Source organism: Vidua chalybeata, chromosome 6, assembly GCF_026979565.1.
Source record: "Vidua chalybeata isolate OUT-0048 chromosome 6, bVidCha1 merged haplotype, whole genome shotgun sequence".
Classification (NCBI taxonomy): Eukaryota; Metazoa; Chordata; class Aves; order Passeriformes; family Viduidae; genus Vidua; species Vidua chalybeata.
Window position 1 is genome coordinate 17,713,809 of NC_071535.1, and position 16,940 is coordinate 17,730,748.

General features: G+C 38.9%; 1 protein-coding gene and 1 long non-coding RNA gene across 2 annotated transcripts in view; both read right to left on the reverse strand.

Annotated features, from left to right (window-relative positions):
• The window catches only part of SPATA7 (spermatogenesis associated 7), a 34,763-nt gene extending 26,712 nt beyond the window's left edge, over positions 1-8,051 (reverse strand). Inside the window, exon 1 of the mRNA XM_053946440.1 lies at positions 7,927-8,051. Coding sequence (XP_053802415.1) covers positions 7,927-7,966 — 40 coding nt within the window. The 5' untranslated portion in view covers positions 7,967-8,051. The remainder of the gene's footprint in view (positions 1-7,926) is intronic.
• A 3,540-nt stretch (positions 8,052-11,591) lies between these two features.
• Positions 11,592-16,940, reverse strand: part of LOC128790154 (uncharacterized) — a 33,690-nt gene continuing 28,341 nt past the window's right edge. The window contains exons 3-4 of the long non-coding RNA XR_008431645.1: positions 12,890-13,008; positions 11,592-11,893 (exon numbers count right to left, since the gene is read on the reverse strand). This is a non-coding gene — a long non-coding RNA (uncharacterized LOC128790154). The remainder of the gene's footprint in view (positions 11,894-12,889; positions 13,009-16,940) is intronic.

Consider the following 16,940-nt stretch of genomic DNA (forward strand, 5'->3'; position numbering starts at 1 on the left):
AAAGCACAAAAAATACCAGGGCAATCTTGAATTATGTTCATACTTCGAAAAGCCAGCCTTTATACAGTACAGGCTTTTGTGGATTTGCAGTATTAGCTGTGGTGTTTGCAATAACAGTGCTCACACTCCTTTTGCTGTGAAGTTGCCAGATCAGCAGTTGAAAAGGGACAAAGAAAAAAAAAAAAGAAGAAAATGCTCTTGGAGATTTTTTCAACACTATCCTGCAATTGTTTTAACTTTATACTGTTATCTTTAAAGCCAAAGGACAACACTCCTGCTCATCTGTATCGATTTCAAATGGCTCATTCCCCTCATGGTACAACTCTTCCTTATCTCTGTTTGTGATTTAAACATACAAAGTGACAAACGATAAACTATTTTCCAAATATTAAAATTCCAAACATACATACAGCAAGAATTTAATAGATTTATTAGTGTCAGAATATTTCCACAATTGACTGCAAACCTTTTCCAATAAGGCATTTCTTTCCTTATAAAATATTTTATTTCTTTACCATACACTACTACATACAAGTGGTATTCAGAGTCTAGCTGGATCCACCCTGAAACCCATGACTTCCCTTATTTACAATATGCAGGTGTCACTAGATGACACAAGCAAAAACGACGCACCACAGCCTTGGTCACGATGAAGAGACTAATTTATTTTTTCTGACTCTAATCTTTTATAGTTCTCAAAAGGTGCCAGTGGATTGGAGGGTGAACGTGCCACCTCTCCAATGACACTGGACAAACTACCTGTACATCAAATTTCTCCACCTCTATGAAAGAATGCAAAACAATAGGTTGTTTACAGAAAGTTGTGTGAGAAAGTTCTCTACAAGAATGTAAACTCAGAAGGCTTTAGAAAACTCTTGATAGCCAGGGCGACATGCAGGTGTTGGAAGAATGCAAGTCTTTGGGAGGACTTGAATGTTAGATTATAAATTCCAGTTGACAGAATTTTCTCTAGTTATACAAACCTGCATGCACATATACTTGCAATCCAGATTACAGCAGACAACTGAAAATCAGTGTTTCATTCACAATTGATCAAATAACTTAAATATTCCACTGATTTTTGTGCTTCAGAGCTAGGCTATAATTCCAGAGGAAAGCACCTGTGGTATTGTTAGGTAAGAGCTTACAGGATCACCTCTAACTCACCCTTATGTGACAGAATCCTAGAAGGGGAAGCATGATCACTTTAAAAAAACAGACATTGCTCTCTCTACAATTGATTCTCTTCAAGTAAGCTAAATGACTTTGTCCCACGTTAAACACCATCAGGGACACTCAGAAACCTGCTGCCTTTACTGTCTTCAGCTGCAGACACAACAGTTCAGCACTGCAGGAAGGCTGGCCTTCACAATGTTCACTTGCTTTGCCACCAGCAGATGGCACAGTGGAAATTCCACCGGAAAAACTACTGTCTGCTGGTTTTGTCCTTTACAATTAATTTGTACCCGGGGAAGGAGCATGGAGGAAAAAGAAGTCGGCATCAGTATTTCACAGGCGAAAGAAGCTGTCAAAAAGTGTCAGTCGGGAGAAATAAAAAATATTTCTGTGCCCTCTATTTTGACTATGGACATATAGACGGCACAGAAATCACTCTTGTAATGAAGAAGCACGTTGCTATGTCAGAGAAGAAACTGGAGGATTTGCTATGTGCAGGCTCTTTCTACCTTACTGAAGGTAGAAAGTGCTAATGGTCAAAAGTTTCACAACTATAATTTCAGGTTGTCTTTTGACTTGAATGGTATTTATTTGGATTCCAGCTGTGTTTTCAGATATCTGCACAACAGCAGAAACAAAACTGAATGCTTAGATATGTGAAGAGAATTTTAAAGGAGAAGGTGGGATTTTCAGTAATTTATAGCTAATCAAATATAAACCAAACAATGGGAGGATAACTTGGAAAATATCTTTGATATATGACACATGTAAATATCTGATCTAAATGTGAATTTCCTTATAGATGTAAGTGGACTGTCCACACTGAATATAAAATCAGGATTTTCATACTGAAATACATAAAGTACAGAGAGCAAACAAATTAAATCCTTCTAAAAAGTTATTTGATCTTGTAGTTCCTTCTATGACACTAAGCAACAATGAAGACAAAACCAAAACAGCTTTCTCTAAAATTCTTTCCAGCTGGTATCTAACATAAGTAATAACTACATTATTCCAAAGAGTATTGAAAGATATTTTGTTTAGATTATATTTTTATTTAAAATGCATCCTATCTTAACTTCTGATTTTACAATATTAAAAGTTACAGAAATTGGTGGTTTACTTTGTTTCCTGGTTGTTAGTGGATATGCAGAATTTATAGAAATGATTTTTCTACAAAGCCATTTCAGATCTGGAATGTGAATATGTACTGGAAAGAAGCCCAGTCTTTCATTACCATGTTCTCCCAGAAAAGATTTTAAACACAAGTATTAGACTTACTATTTTTATTACAAGCATGTACTTCAGTTAAGCAAATGAAAATTAAGGAAATAAATCAATCTATCACGCTACCCTTACCCATCAAGACCTGCTACTTAAAAGATAATCCATAAAAATACAGAGACCTTAGGTGGGATACTGGATATGGGCATCTAAATCTAGCACTACAAGACATGAAACCTTAACTGTGTAGAGACCTGTGAACACTGTAATTTCCAAAAGGCAGCTCCCAGACCTTAGCCTGGGTTCAGACAGCCCTCAACCCCAGATGGATTTAGACTTCAGATCTCCCTAGCTGTTCCAGAAGAGTATGCTTATCACTGTCAATACTGACCCTTTTGTGCAGCAGTTTGGTTTTGGTGGCTCCAGGACTCGTGCATTCCAGCTCTATAGTGGTCTCCTCTCAGCTGGCAATGCAGAAACACCTCTGCCTCTAACAGACTAGAATTGCAACATTTGCATGAGATTTGGGCGTTTGATCCCTCTGAGCCTGATAAGGACCCAAGCTGACAAATGCTTTGCAAACACTCTAGCCACTACAGTGATTGATAAAGGTTTGGTATTCTTGCTTCTTTTACTGCCAACGCCTTCTCTTCCTTTTTTTCTTCCCTAATATCTCAATGCTCTAAGGCAGAAATAGTTAAAGAGACACCTTTGCCCAAGTGGATAATTCAGGCAATAACATGCAGAAGGTTTGTGCTGTGTATTTCATACACATCAAGGATGTTTACCACTACCACCTTTATTCTACCAACCAGCTTCATGACCTCTTCAGTGGGCTTCCTGCTATGAATTAACTCTTCTAACTCTATTCAACTAACAGTACACAACAACACTAATGCTGTACATATGCTGAGGAAATAACAAAACTGGTTTAAATAATCTCTGTGAAACTCGAAATGACTTCAAGCAGTCATGGAAACTCCTTTAAGCATCTTATCTAATATGTCTGACAAGGTCATACTTAAAGGAACTGAATTACAACCTGAAATACATGTACCTTGCCTTTTGGTACTAGGAGAATTTTCAAACCAGAGTATCCATTAATTCTTTATGCTACAGAAATTTTTGTATATATGAATACACAGAGGAAACACACAGAGGAAAGACGATAGCTCAGAGTACATGAAAAGATTAACCGAGTTATGAAAATCCACGTTGGATTTAAACTTTATTTAAATAAGAAACTAATTTTTTCTATTTTTAACTGTTTTCCATTTGTATTAGCATGATATACTTAAAAAAACCCCATATTCTTCTAGCAGTACTAATAATGAGGCCTGCTCTCCTATTCATGTAGCTTACATCTTTGAACCATCCCCCTTAAACTCCTTTCATTGTCCCCAGTTTGCTGCCTCTTCCTTACTTGTGGCCTCCCCTCCCCTCAAACACGCCCTACTTGCTCAGCTGTGGCTGACCAGGTGCTATAGGAACTCCAATTGGTCATCTAGTTTAAGCTTCTCTGGTTGCTTATCCTTGGCTGCCTAGTTCTTACCCTCTACTTACATATATGGGAATGAACACAGAACAGAATGAGTTTCTCTAAAAAATGTGTATTAATTTGTTGGGTTTTCTCCTACCCAGCCACTGGGAAATACTAATGGCTCCTAGTTCTTTCTCACAGATGGGCGAAGCTGGCAAAGAGATGCAGAACTGGATAGACAAAAAGGCCAGCAGAGAGCAGTGACCCACCCACAGACTCCTTCTCTAGGTGAAGAACACAGGTGCAAACATAGCAATTCTCCACTACTTTTCTGCAGCACCTATGCAATCACAAGAAGCTTTCAAACATGGCGTTAGATTTAGCCACTTACTGAATGCAGATAGTACTCCATTTTATTTGAAAGTTACAGTGAGGCAAAACAAGCATGTCATAATCATGCCTGTATTTTCTTTCCTGTTCATGCAAGTGAAACAAAAGCCTCTTGGACCCCTTTCTGGTTTCACTGATAACAAAACTCTTATCAATCCTGGGAGTATAAAGTCTCATATGTGAAGCCATCTTTAAAATAATCACATTTAACATTTGTTAATAAATAGCAGAATTCACCAGCAGAAAGAATAGTCATTATTATCTAAACTTCCCAAAGAAAACTCAAGGAATAGAGACCCAGGAAATCACACTACTCGAATTCTGAAATAAAATCCCAAATGTTTCCTCTGAATTTTGCATAGGATCATTTGTGTCATAGGCAAAATATGACCAAAATGATACGCCCCCTAACAAGCACTATACATAACCTCCTAAGCCATTAATTAGATGGGTGCTATTTATACACTTACTATGCTGGATTACACAAAAGCTCTTCTTTACACATACTCTCAATGCCTAAGAGTTAGGTCTCTCAGACCTTTAGAATTAATAATCTTACAGTATTCTGTATTAATTAAAAGCATGCAACCAAAATTGTATTTCAGTTTCAAGAGTCAAGCCCTCCTCTGAAAAATTTAAGGAATTTAATGAAATAATACAGTTGCCTTCAGTCATATCTGACTAAATAACTCTGGAAAAATATTTGTTAAAATCTTTCTAGCTACAGGCTTCATCAAGGGAAGTTCTGGATGCAAACTATTGCTCTATTCATACTCCAAAAGCAGAAACAAATGGCTCTGTCAGTAGCACATTTTGTGATATGAACTGCAGGCAAAAGAAAATGAATTTATGTCAGTTTGCTACAACTACCTGAAAGGAGTCTGTGATGAGGTAGGTATCACACTCTTCTCCCAGTCACAATATACAATTCACTGAGTGAAAGTTTTAATTTGGTAAATTAAAGTCAATTTGGTAAAAAGTTAAGAATATGGATTAACATTTCCCAATTTCAGTTAAAATTATTATGATTCAAGTAAAACTTATAAATATTTTTCCTTCTTTGAAGACATAACTAGATAATTTTCCATCTTTCTTGTTGGTCAAAGAAAACTTCAGCTTCTAAAAACTGGTGCTACCAAATGAATAATTTAATAAATTTATTAAGCTGTTTGTTCAAATGGCAAATGAAGAAATAATTTTTAAGAAAAGTAGTTCACAAGTTTCTGTGTTAACACCCTTTCAGCTCTAGTCAGATTAATTCAAGGACTTCCTACAATGGAAGGAAAAATCTAAATAAGATGATGTTGTCTATAAACATGTGAAGCATTTAAATTTTGTTTTAAAATCCTGGAAGCCTGTGCAAATTGCCTAAACCTAACAGCAGCCTCCATGCATCAGTAATGATGAGTTCCCCACTGCTGTAAGATAAAAGTGGCACAAATGTGTGTCATTGATTAACAGTAAGTGCACAATGCTGTTAGGTATTGCTGCCCCTGAACACATACCTGAACAGCAATGGGAATTAAACAGCCCAATGCAGAAGACTGGATTTAAGCAACAAAGCTGGTTTAAAATTACAGTATTCAGATTATTTGAGGTCATACTATAAATCTGTGAGTATATTAACTGGCTCCTGAAAATACTACAGTAAATAACTTCAAGGTTTATACCTGGAATTAGGGGAAAACACAGCAGATTAATTCTTTGGTATTTCTAGGAGGGTAAGAAAATCTCAACCTTATTTGAACTTTGACAATACCTACACGAAAATCCTATATACTCCAATATATTAAAATATATATATATTTTCTCAGTATTCTCACTAGACAAAACAAGGCCTGATACAAACAAATGCCAAACTTTGATTCTTTCTTTAAAATTATGAGGCTAAGACTGAACAAGAAACTTTGAATGGCATACAACCAGGACATGGAATAGTGTATCCCACTTTCTCTGTATTAACACTTTAGATACAGCTCTTTTGAGAAACCACAAATATGATATGTTCTCCCCCTTTCAGAACTGGCTGTTCTGCCAAGTTTGCTCAGGCACACAGACTTGCAGCTCAGCTCAGTGTATTAGTCTCTGTGCCTGTGCTAATCCTTGCTCTCTCTAAGGATCCTTCCTGTGCGCCGGAGAACCTCCACACCGGACTTCAGTCACGCGTTTCTGCCTCCATTGTAACCTCCGATGCAGACGAGCAATGGCTTCCCAATTTAACAGACACACCATAATTCTTCCCTACTTTTGAACTTTTTGTTTGCTAAACAGAAGTCATTCAAGTAAAGCTTGCTGCAACTTGAATGAAATTTAGATCTTGTATCCTATTTATTCCCTTTTTATGGTCAACAATCAACATGCTTTCTGATTGTCTATAAAAGTATTTTGACAAATGTAAGAATAGTCAGAAAAAGGATGTATTTGTCATAAACCTTCCTTTACACTACATAAGAGAGCATAAAAATTGGGTGCACAAGATACTAGTTTTTGCTCTGAATTTCATATTCCTGTATAGTATTAGAATTTATGTTCAAACTGTACTTTGATATCAGACATCTTCTGAAGTGGCATCTGTCACTGTCTCCTGAAGTGACATCTGACACTGAGATGCAACACAACAGCCTAACGTTATCTCAAATGGCTCTGATTTTATGCAGTGATGTATGATCTTGATATTACAATGCAGCACTGAATAATTCCTACCATTGTTTTACATTATGCATGTAATCAAGTTTATATCTGAAAATATTTTAGGTATTTTCAAAGAGCCACAGTTGGCTCATGCAAGCATTTTTGCATGTTTGCACCTTTTTTTATCACGAATGACAAGTGCCCCTAGGACTATTCATAGGAACAGGGAACCAGAGCAGCCCACAGATAGTTAAATGTGGGTAAGGAATCACTTTATAAGACCTTTAAAACGTTTGAGTCTTTTATTATTCAACTACACTTGCATCAAAATCCCACCAAAACAAACCACTTTGATCTACAGCTAAACGCGGGGAGATGTTGCACACACAGGGTACAATCCATAATAATCCATGAATAACAACTCTGGAGAAGACGAAAGTTGACTAAGAAAAGAAGTGGGCACAGAAATCGGCCCCGCAAGCGCGGCCGATCCCGGCAGGCTGAAGCGCTGCCCACAGCAGCACTCGCTGCCGGTACAACACGGAGGCACCGCGCGGTGACACCGCAGGACGCTCAATTCCAGGCCCCGACTCTCGGAGGATTACAGCCCGTCACGGGCTGTACGTGTCCCCTTCCAGAGCCGCGGCACTTGGCTCTTTCCAGCGCCGTGCCATCGGCCCGCCGGCTCCCCGCGCGGCACGGACGGGCCGGCACAGCTCGGGGCGGCCGCGTGGACAGGAGCGAGGCGCGGCCCCCCGAGCCCCGCTACCGGAGCCACGGCGGCTCGGGCGGCCCCCCTGCCCCGCGGGCTCCGTGCCGGCTCCGTGCCCGCTCACACACGCCGGTGGGCAAGGCGGAGGCGCCGCCTGCCCCCAGGCCCGGGCGAGACGGCCCGCGCCCCGCACCCCCACGGCCGGCAGGGACGGGGGAGGTCGGAAGGCAACGCGTCCCCCGGTCTGTAGCTGCCGCCCTGCTGCGGCCGGCGCTCCCCATTCCTCCCGCAGCCGCCACCGAGCCCCCCGCACCTTGGCTCCGCCTGCCGCGGTTCTGCGTCCTCATCCCCATGTTCCCGGCCGGGCCCGACGGGGCGGCGCCGGCCGGGTTCGGCGGCTGCGGCGGTTCGTCCCGAGCCGCGGACGGGCGGGGCGCGGCCCGGCGCCGCTCGGCGTTGCCATGGCGGCGGGCGCGCGGCGGGCGGCGCGGGGCCATGGGCCGGGCCCGCCTGCGCTGCCCCAGCCCGGGCTGGCCGAGGGGAGGCGCCGCGGGGCCTCGGGCCCGAATCCCCCGCCCAGCGCGGGAGGATTTGTCCCCGAACGTGAACGAGCCGTCATTACCTAAGCCTTTTCCTTGTACCTTGACGGGAAGTTGAAGAATAATGAATGCCGGGGAGACATTTACGGCAATTTGCTGATATTTGAGGGAACGAGTGACAAAGCGAGAGCTTTGAGCGTTGCCAGTGCGTTACACTGATGAAATTTATCTCAACGTCTTTGAAAACGAACAGCACCTTAAAAATGAACCACAAAATAACCTTTTGAAAAGCAGCCTTTGATCCCATCACTGATTAATGTGTGCATGCCGATGAGCTGGATTTGAACTTAGTGAAGAAGCAATAGGGTACTTACAGTTTGTGTGACAGGTTGCTATTTTCCCTAATGTGAAATCTCTCAGGGCTTTTGTACTTTTTCTGTGAAGATTTTTCTCACTGACCGGCCAGGGCTACTGCAGTCTGCTCCACAGCCTAACACATCCCAAAATCACATTGTCCTAGATGGAGGGACATTCCTCTTCACTATCTAGAAATGAGTATTAATTATAGGCTAAATACAGTATTTTATATGATTTGCTACACTTTCTTACATGCTAGAAAAATTCATTTGAATGTAGCTCAAAATCATAGCAAAATCAAGGGGATGTTACTTGAAGACAACTTTTCTTCCTTTATTTCTGCCTCAGTCAATGCTCCTACTTGGTCACACAAACATATGTGCTGGATGAAACCAGTACTTTATCTATGCCAGTACTTTATATAGACTCTATCAAATACTTAAAAAAACTTCTCAGTAGTATTCTGACTATTGAATGTTGTGATGTCCTTTTTAATTTTAGATACACCAATTATGTAGTACTCCTTTGATGTAGCCTTAGTTTCTGTGATTCATGTTGTAGCTATCATTTTGGCAGTCTGTTTTCTGTTAAATCATCCTTAAATGTAGTTGGTGTCAAATTTGTCTGGGGGAGGTCAGGAAGGGAATATATACCTTGGAATCTCATCGGTCCTCCATCTTCTGGTGGTCCTCTGTCTTCCTGACTTCTTTTTATATAAAAGCATCAGTTGCCGTGGTATTTCAACTACTGTCAGCCATAAGGTCACAAACACCTTACCTTCTTGTCAAATGAAAATAATTTAATAGCATTTTGTCATTTTCCTTTATGTCTCTTGGATTTGAGGTCAATGTCTTGGAAAATATCTGCCAGGAAAAATCTACAAAACCAAAAAACCACAATCCAAGAGTTTGTGTGTGGGTTTTGGTTGGTTGGTTGGTTTTGTTGGGGGTTTTTTTTTGGTGGTTTTGTTTGTTTGTTTGGTTTTGTTTTGTTTATTTTTGTCATTTTTTTCTCTAAAGCAGATTGTGTGTGAAATTAGAGATTTGGGAAAAGGGCTTCAGGAATTTACTTACCATTGTTCTTGTGTTTCAGGGTCTCTGGTTTATACTTTGATACAATTCAGATTGTTAAATCTATAGATTTTAAATGTAGAGATAGTCTTTAAACAGTTTCCATTTCAGATACCTGAAGATACTGGAGAGAATGAAAGTAAGTGTATAAAATTCTCACCTCTGTGTGGTTGGCCATACTACTCTCTACTACAGAGATCATGTCACAGAAAAAACTTGTCTCTGCTTTTTCAAAAACAAACAAAACCAAAAAACCAAACCCAAAAAACCCCAAACCTGCTTATAGTTACTTTTCTATACTTTTTAAGGAATTTTTTTGTTTGTTTCTTTTTTTGAATTCTGAATATCAGTTTCCCAAACTCAGTTTATAGTACTGAACATGCAGTATTAGGCTGTTCTGTACAAGCCCATATGACAGATTTCTCATAATCTCTTCCTTATTGTTCTTATGCTTTTCCACCACATAGATAATTAAAACACATAAATGTAAGTAGGCATTTTTAGAAATATTTCCCTGGTTTCTAGGCAACGCTGAGGGAATGTAGAGATTCCCGGTTGTTCCTTTTCAGTCAGCAGTCACAGCATCATAGAGATGTCCTGTCTCTGAAATTTTTGAACACCAGTGGCAACACATACCAAAGCTTTATGTATTTCTAATTGGTCTCACTTATGGGCCTGAGGTGGCTTTTGGCCCCCTTTGGTCTGTGAGAGTATATATATTTTGAGTGTTATTAAAAAGTAACACAATTTTATAATGGTGTGCACATTAAATCCCATAGCATACATTAAACTAAAAAAAAAAAAAAAAATCTGTTCTGGATTTTGATCCACTCAAAAAAGTACAGAAATAAGTTACACAGATCACTGCAGAGATTTTACCATTGTTGAAGAATAACATGTCAAAACCTGTAAGATTTGTCCTTTCCCAATCTGAAAACAGGAAACATGGCAATCACTTTTGTTGTCTGTCAGCAGCAGGCATTTTCCCTTTACCTTAGAATGCATTACAACAGAACATGGTTTTAAAATGTGCCTTAACTGGGAGGAACGAAAAGCACCAGGAATATGAGAGTCACATTTGCAAGTGTAGGTGGGCATCTGTCCCCACCCTGGCATGGACTTAGGGAACAACCGCCTCCTTTTCTATTACTTCTGCCCTTTGTATCGTCAAGTGTAGACACCTAACTTACAGTTCATATATTCAGCAACAAACCAACACAGAGAGAAATATGTCCAAAAAAAAAAAAAAAAAAAAAAAAAAAGAAATACCCCATAAGATGTCCACTTTCTTTTGCATGTTTAGCCCAGACAAGTTTCCATTCCTCTGAAAAAGATGGTGTGTCTGGCAGGACCTCAAATGGTTACCTGCTCACTTGGGACAGAGATCTGTTCATAATGTCACAACTTTCCTTCGGTAGGATTTGGCTTTCTTGGAAAAATAGTTTGTGTGTACCCTGGAAAATTAATCTGCAGTTTTTTGGAGAGTCCTCCTCTTTCAAGCCATTTGTTTTCTTTTATGCTTGCTTTTCCTTACAGTAGTCAAGTGAGCATACGTATGTTGGCAGGAAACAGCCCAACAACTAAATGTGCACACTCTATTCACAGAGTATTCTAGAACAGTCCTAAATTCATCACAATATGTACTTGAACATGGAAATAAATCTCCTGGGTTTACTTGAGCATTTATTTGGCATAAGTGCCCTATCTCAGTGCAGATTGTCACCTGCCTGTGGCTCTGTGTGTCAGTGTTCCAAATCCCTCCTTGCAGCTCTCAGAGGGCTGTCACTGAGTTGCAGCAATTCCCACCTGGCACATTCAGCCCATCGACCTTGCAGTCTGTTTTCCTACAACTATGTGGAAATAAAAACATTTACCTGAAAGATTAGAGGACATGGTACCTTCTAAATGCATTTAAACAGACTGGCTGAGCAGTTTTCTTTTGCTACCTACTTAGGAAATTTTTGTATTGAAACAACTGAAGTAGCTTTCAGACAGCTGGTGTGAGGGGAAAAATAGATTTAATAGCTATTGAAATGTTTATTTGTTTGGGATTTTTTTTAAAGGATTACTTTTCCAGGAGGAATGGTACGATCTTTTCTGCCTTGTGTTTGCTCCATGTTCTTTGATCATATGGCTCTTCAAGTTATTTAAAATCATGTGCAGTCTTGAAATATCATTGCAGCTTTCTAAATGATGGAGAGTTATGTGTTTTGGCAGGGCTGCAGACTCCTTCACTTTCTTCATGGCAATGCATTTAGTTGTTCTGTTCTTGTCTTTATGGAAGCAGTAGTCATAGATTGTTGTAAAGCTAGGGCTCCAGTGGGAAAGATGATGCAAAAAAAAAACTTCAGAGGAGATGATCCGTATGATAAAAACTATAGTTTTTAATATCTTGTGATTTAGAATGCAATAAGGGAGCTAGCCTAAAATAAGAGGGCAACTATAGGAATATATAATAATATAAAGTTTCTATGAACGCAGTATTAAACTTCCATAAAATTTATCAGCTTAGAATGAAAAGTCTCCCCTGCAGCATGTGTAGAATAACTGCTACAAAAACCCCTTCAGGAAGCTGCTGTGCAGATGTAGACTATATAACTATTCTTTCTCCTTAGATCTATACAGTTTTATAATGCATCTATACTGTCATACAAGTCTATTTTTAGATGTGTCAAGGAAGAAACCTGTATAAATTATATGAGATGTTATTCTCAGCTGTAATGTAATATCTAGTAGCTGGGGTGACTCAAGATCTGCTTATATCTGTATATCTTAAGAATTTCTCCTTATATTGTGTCATTTTCTGTTTATCTGCTGTTCCCATGCAAGTTTGCAGATGGAAGGCTTCTCAGTGAGAAACTGTCCTTTCGTAGGGCTGACTGCTGACGGCTGTTCTTTTCTCATTACTTTAATTGAACTATTAAGTATTAAAGAATGTAGACTGGTATAACTAATGAAATATATTGGAATTTTAAAGGTAAAAAAGCCCATGTAAATGTGATAACTCTGTTGTCTAGATCATAGGAAATTCTTTATTGTCTGTTTTACCTACTGTGATACATAGAAATGCTTACTCATACTAATTAATGAGAGACAGAATGATTTTTTTTTTTAATATTCCATGAAGATCAGAAACTTATGACCCAGATTGGACATATATTCAGTACATTCAGCGAAGCTATTCCTGTTTAGGCTGAATGGATCATCTATGTCTACCTAGCCCATGTCAGGCAGACAGAAGAATGTCATTGTGGCATTTTGTGTAGTCCCTCCACTTTCTACACAGCTACTACAGCATACTCAGGCTTACCTGGCAACATATTAATCCATGCACATGCTTGAATAAATGGGATCCTCTGTGCTAAAGACAGTTCTTCCAGCTTTGTCAAGGTCAAGAAGAGAAATTCTCAAGGGTATCTTTAGAATTTTCTACAAAATGAGGCACACATATACTATGATTTTCCAAAGCCCTTTAATACATTTTCAATATCTGCATGAACATTAAAAAGTTTTACTAAAAATGGACTTAAATTCCCTCTCAGAAGAGTGTGGGGGTGTTATTTATCCTGAAAAAGGTACTGTAATGTTTAGACATTAACTTCATAAAAGCCTGTGTGTTTATAGAAACTGGAAGATGAAGGAAACAGGTTGAGAAAATAGCTGGCATGCAAAGTTTCATCACTAATGGCAATTTTGGTCATATTAACCACTTCTAATTATGTGTGAAAGAAAGCAATAGCCAAGAAAATGGCCAGAATCAAAATGGAGTGTGTGGAGTTTAACTATTGCAATGAAATACTTTGAGTAATTTTTCTGTGGAATAATTTTATTAATAGTTAGGAAAAAATCTTTGGAAGAATTACTATAAGTACTTTCTGTTATATTCTTTAGGACTTCCTTTCATCTAAAAGTTATGTTCCAAGGAAAATGTCTACTACACACTAAACTTATATGTTTTTACTGACATCATAAAATTTCAGGAATATCCAATGTTCCAGTTTAGACAGAACCTGAAATTTACGGGTTTAAAATTTGATATACGCCCTTTTTTGCCCCCTCTGTCCATTAACATGTTAAATGTATCAGAAAAGAAAGAAGCTTCAGTTTGATGGATGTTTCACAGGCCCAAGGGCCAGGATGCTTCAAGGTCTATTTATAACTTTGTCAGTGACATGTGTGACCTTGTGTTCAGCAATTTGGGTGTCTCAGTAGGTTGCAGTCTGAATCACCTTAATTCATAGTTGGTAGTAAAAATGGAAGCATTTAGAGTTAGTGCATAGGAACAGAAATTACATCTATCCTTTGAATAATAAATATCAGAACTACAGATTACATTGCATGGATGAGACCTATACATGGAATAATATTTATGCCTAAGGTAGTGTCACAGAAGCTAGTAGGGCCTGTGATTTTTAATATTAAACATCATTTAACATATCCAGAGTTTAACATATCCACTCTGTAGTGGAGTCTAGCAGTTCCACATAAGACTATGAGAAGTTGAATTTAGTCTGAGTAAGCAAATCAGTTATACAATATAGAAAGAAAGAAAAACACAATTAGGATGGAAAGTCTTATGTGTTATAATGGTTTATTTAATAAAAGACAACATTATCATGTAAATATCTTCCATAAGCTGTTTAATCTTTGTCTTAAAAGTTGCATGTATTTCTTCTTGCAGCCCTCTTTAGAAGTTTGCTCAAAAATTCAGTTCCATAGAGGAATACTAAACCTTTATATTCCTGATCAGTGCATATGCAGTTATTGTTGTGTATTAGTCTTAGGTGGAATTAGTCTCACGCTCTTCTGTTCACTTTTCAGAAGTTAGCATTCCCATTCCCCCAGTTCATGTTTTCCTTCATATGTTCTAGTAAGATCTGTGCTAGAAATTTCAACCTAGTTGATATAAATTTTATTTTCTAAGGCTTTCCATGCTCATTTAATATTCCTATGTGTCGCAGCGCATTTGGGGGGAACCCCCTGGGGTGTCCCTGGAGGGCCCCCCTAAGCTATGGATTCACTGGTAGCAGTGGGCAGTCAAGGAGACTCCCCACGGCTTCTGAGGGTGCTCATGAGATGAGGGATTGGGGGCCCTACCCCCGGGAGCAGCATGGTTTCTGAGGGGGGGAGGAAGGGGGAGTGAGGGGGGAAAGGGGAGGGGAGAGAGGGGCCGAGAGAGCTCCGGCCACGAGAGCCGGCTCAGAGAGAGCGAGCGCCCCGTCCCCGGGACACTTAACAGGGAGATTCAAAGTGGGCGCGGAACAGCATTTGGGCCAGTGGGATTACAGACACATGATACCTCAGGGGAGGAGCACAGGCTTGGAATAAACCATACATTTTTGAGGGCTGAGACAGAGCATACCATTTGACTAAAATATAACACCACACCTATGTCTCATTCTTCCTGTGTCATCTGCTTTCCATAACAACAGTTCTTCTTTCTCTTCCAAGGCATGCCTCTACACTTGGTGCTGCTAATACCAATTGTTTTCTAATTTGTTCCACACAAATCTGCAGTATTAGTAATTACTCTTCAATACTGGCAATACCTTCCAGTTTCTGTCATTCCCACATCCTGTTATTTGCACAACTAGCTATTTTAGAGAATGTACTATGACAGTATCAAAAGTTTTTCAGGATTGTTTTTCTAGGATCATCACTAATAACTTCAATCCTTGTAGTTTACCTATCAAGAAAACATGTTTTGTCTCCCTTTTAGCTAAGTGCATCTAAAATCCCCTCAGGTTCTATTTGATTAATAAACCTATTGGGTTTTATTGCATTTACTGATTATTTCTGCAAGTCCTTTGTTTTTGCTTTCTTTGAAACATATCCTTGAGGAGTGCTGAGGTCAAACCAACAGGCCTCTCCCTACCTGGATAATTTTCCTCCTTTCTAAACTATACTGTGTTCAGAGCTTTCCAGCTATGTAGTATCCCCTTGAGCTTGGTTGTTTTGTTTGGGCAAGCCACGTTTCTCTCCCAGGTTTTCTCTTTTCAGTTTGTTCAAAACTATGGAAGGATGTCTGGAGAATCTTCATTGTGTTATGAAACTTCATAATGCTATGTCTGATAGATAAGGACATAGCCCTTCATCTGTGAAGGGCTCAAACACCGGACAACCATAAGGCAACAGACTCTTCAGTAAGTATCCAGTGAATTATACATTAATACCATGGATTAGAAAATATTAGGAGGTTCTTTCTACCTCAGTGAAAGTCATGGGAAAAGAATTTCTGTTCACTTTACTGCAGGTGTACTAATTTCATTCTAAACTATGTGTTCTAATCAAATCTCATAAGAAAAGGGGTTTAAGAGATAGCAATTTAAGACACAAGTTGCTTGACTGATTAAAGCTTAATGCAAGTTTTAAGTAGCCCTAGTTATTCTTGGTCTTAGTGACATTAGCAATTTTTGAGGTGGAATAAAATGTCTGACAAGGAAGATAACATATTAAAAAAAGCACTCAATATCAAAATAAAATGGAATTGAATGCAAGGTTCCTTGTAAGACTTTAGAGCCTATTAAAAATGTTTGATTTAAAATTAAAGTTAAAATAAAGTAAGAGTTTTCTTGGGCGGGGGGGGGGGAGTGGGCAATGCTGGTAATTTTCATTTGAATATTTGACTGGCCATTTCTGTTGAATTCCAGAAGATTTTGAAGAATACATTACGGGTAACTAACTCATGTTTTCTGTGTTATGACTGCTGCAGTGTTACTGATTTGAAAACTCATTTGTCATATAATAAAATGTATAGCTGTATTGGCTTACTCTTGTCAGTTCCCATGGCAGCCTCTCCAGCTCTAAAGATGGTATCAGCTGGCAGACTGTTATGTATCCAATGGTTGCAACAGCTGGATTTCCTCCTACCACTATGTGTTTGTTTTAATTACATCATCCCTAAAGCCAAAACTGAAATATTACTCATTTTGGAAAACTTTATGACAAAGAGCTACAATCTTAGAGAATATTCATGCACAAAGTCCTGGTCCCTGTATCTCAAAATCTGTTGGTTTGTGTTTATTGCATAACCAAAAAAAAAAAACAAAAAACAAAAAACAAACCCACTTGTTTAAATATCCATCCCAAGTCAGTGAAGCAGAATGATGTTCTATGTGCCATGAATATGCTACAACTCTGAAAATGAAAAAAATATGTTTAAAAGACAAATACTAAATATCGCCTCATTTGTTTTAGAGCTTTAGTCACAACTTAAGTGATTACTGCTTTCAGTGTTTCTGACAATTTCCTACAAGAAATGGGCAAGCAATAGGTTTCCAGCATTTCTGTAGTTTACCTTGAGTGAATGCCTTTACCCAGTTATGAGAGAAGCAATATTATGTTTAAAAGCACTGAGCATA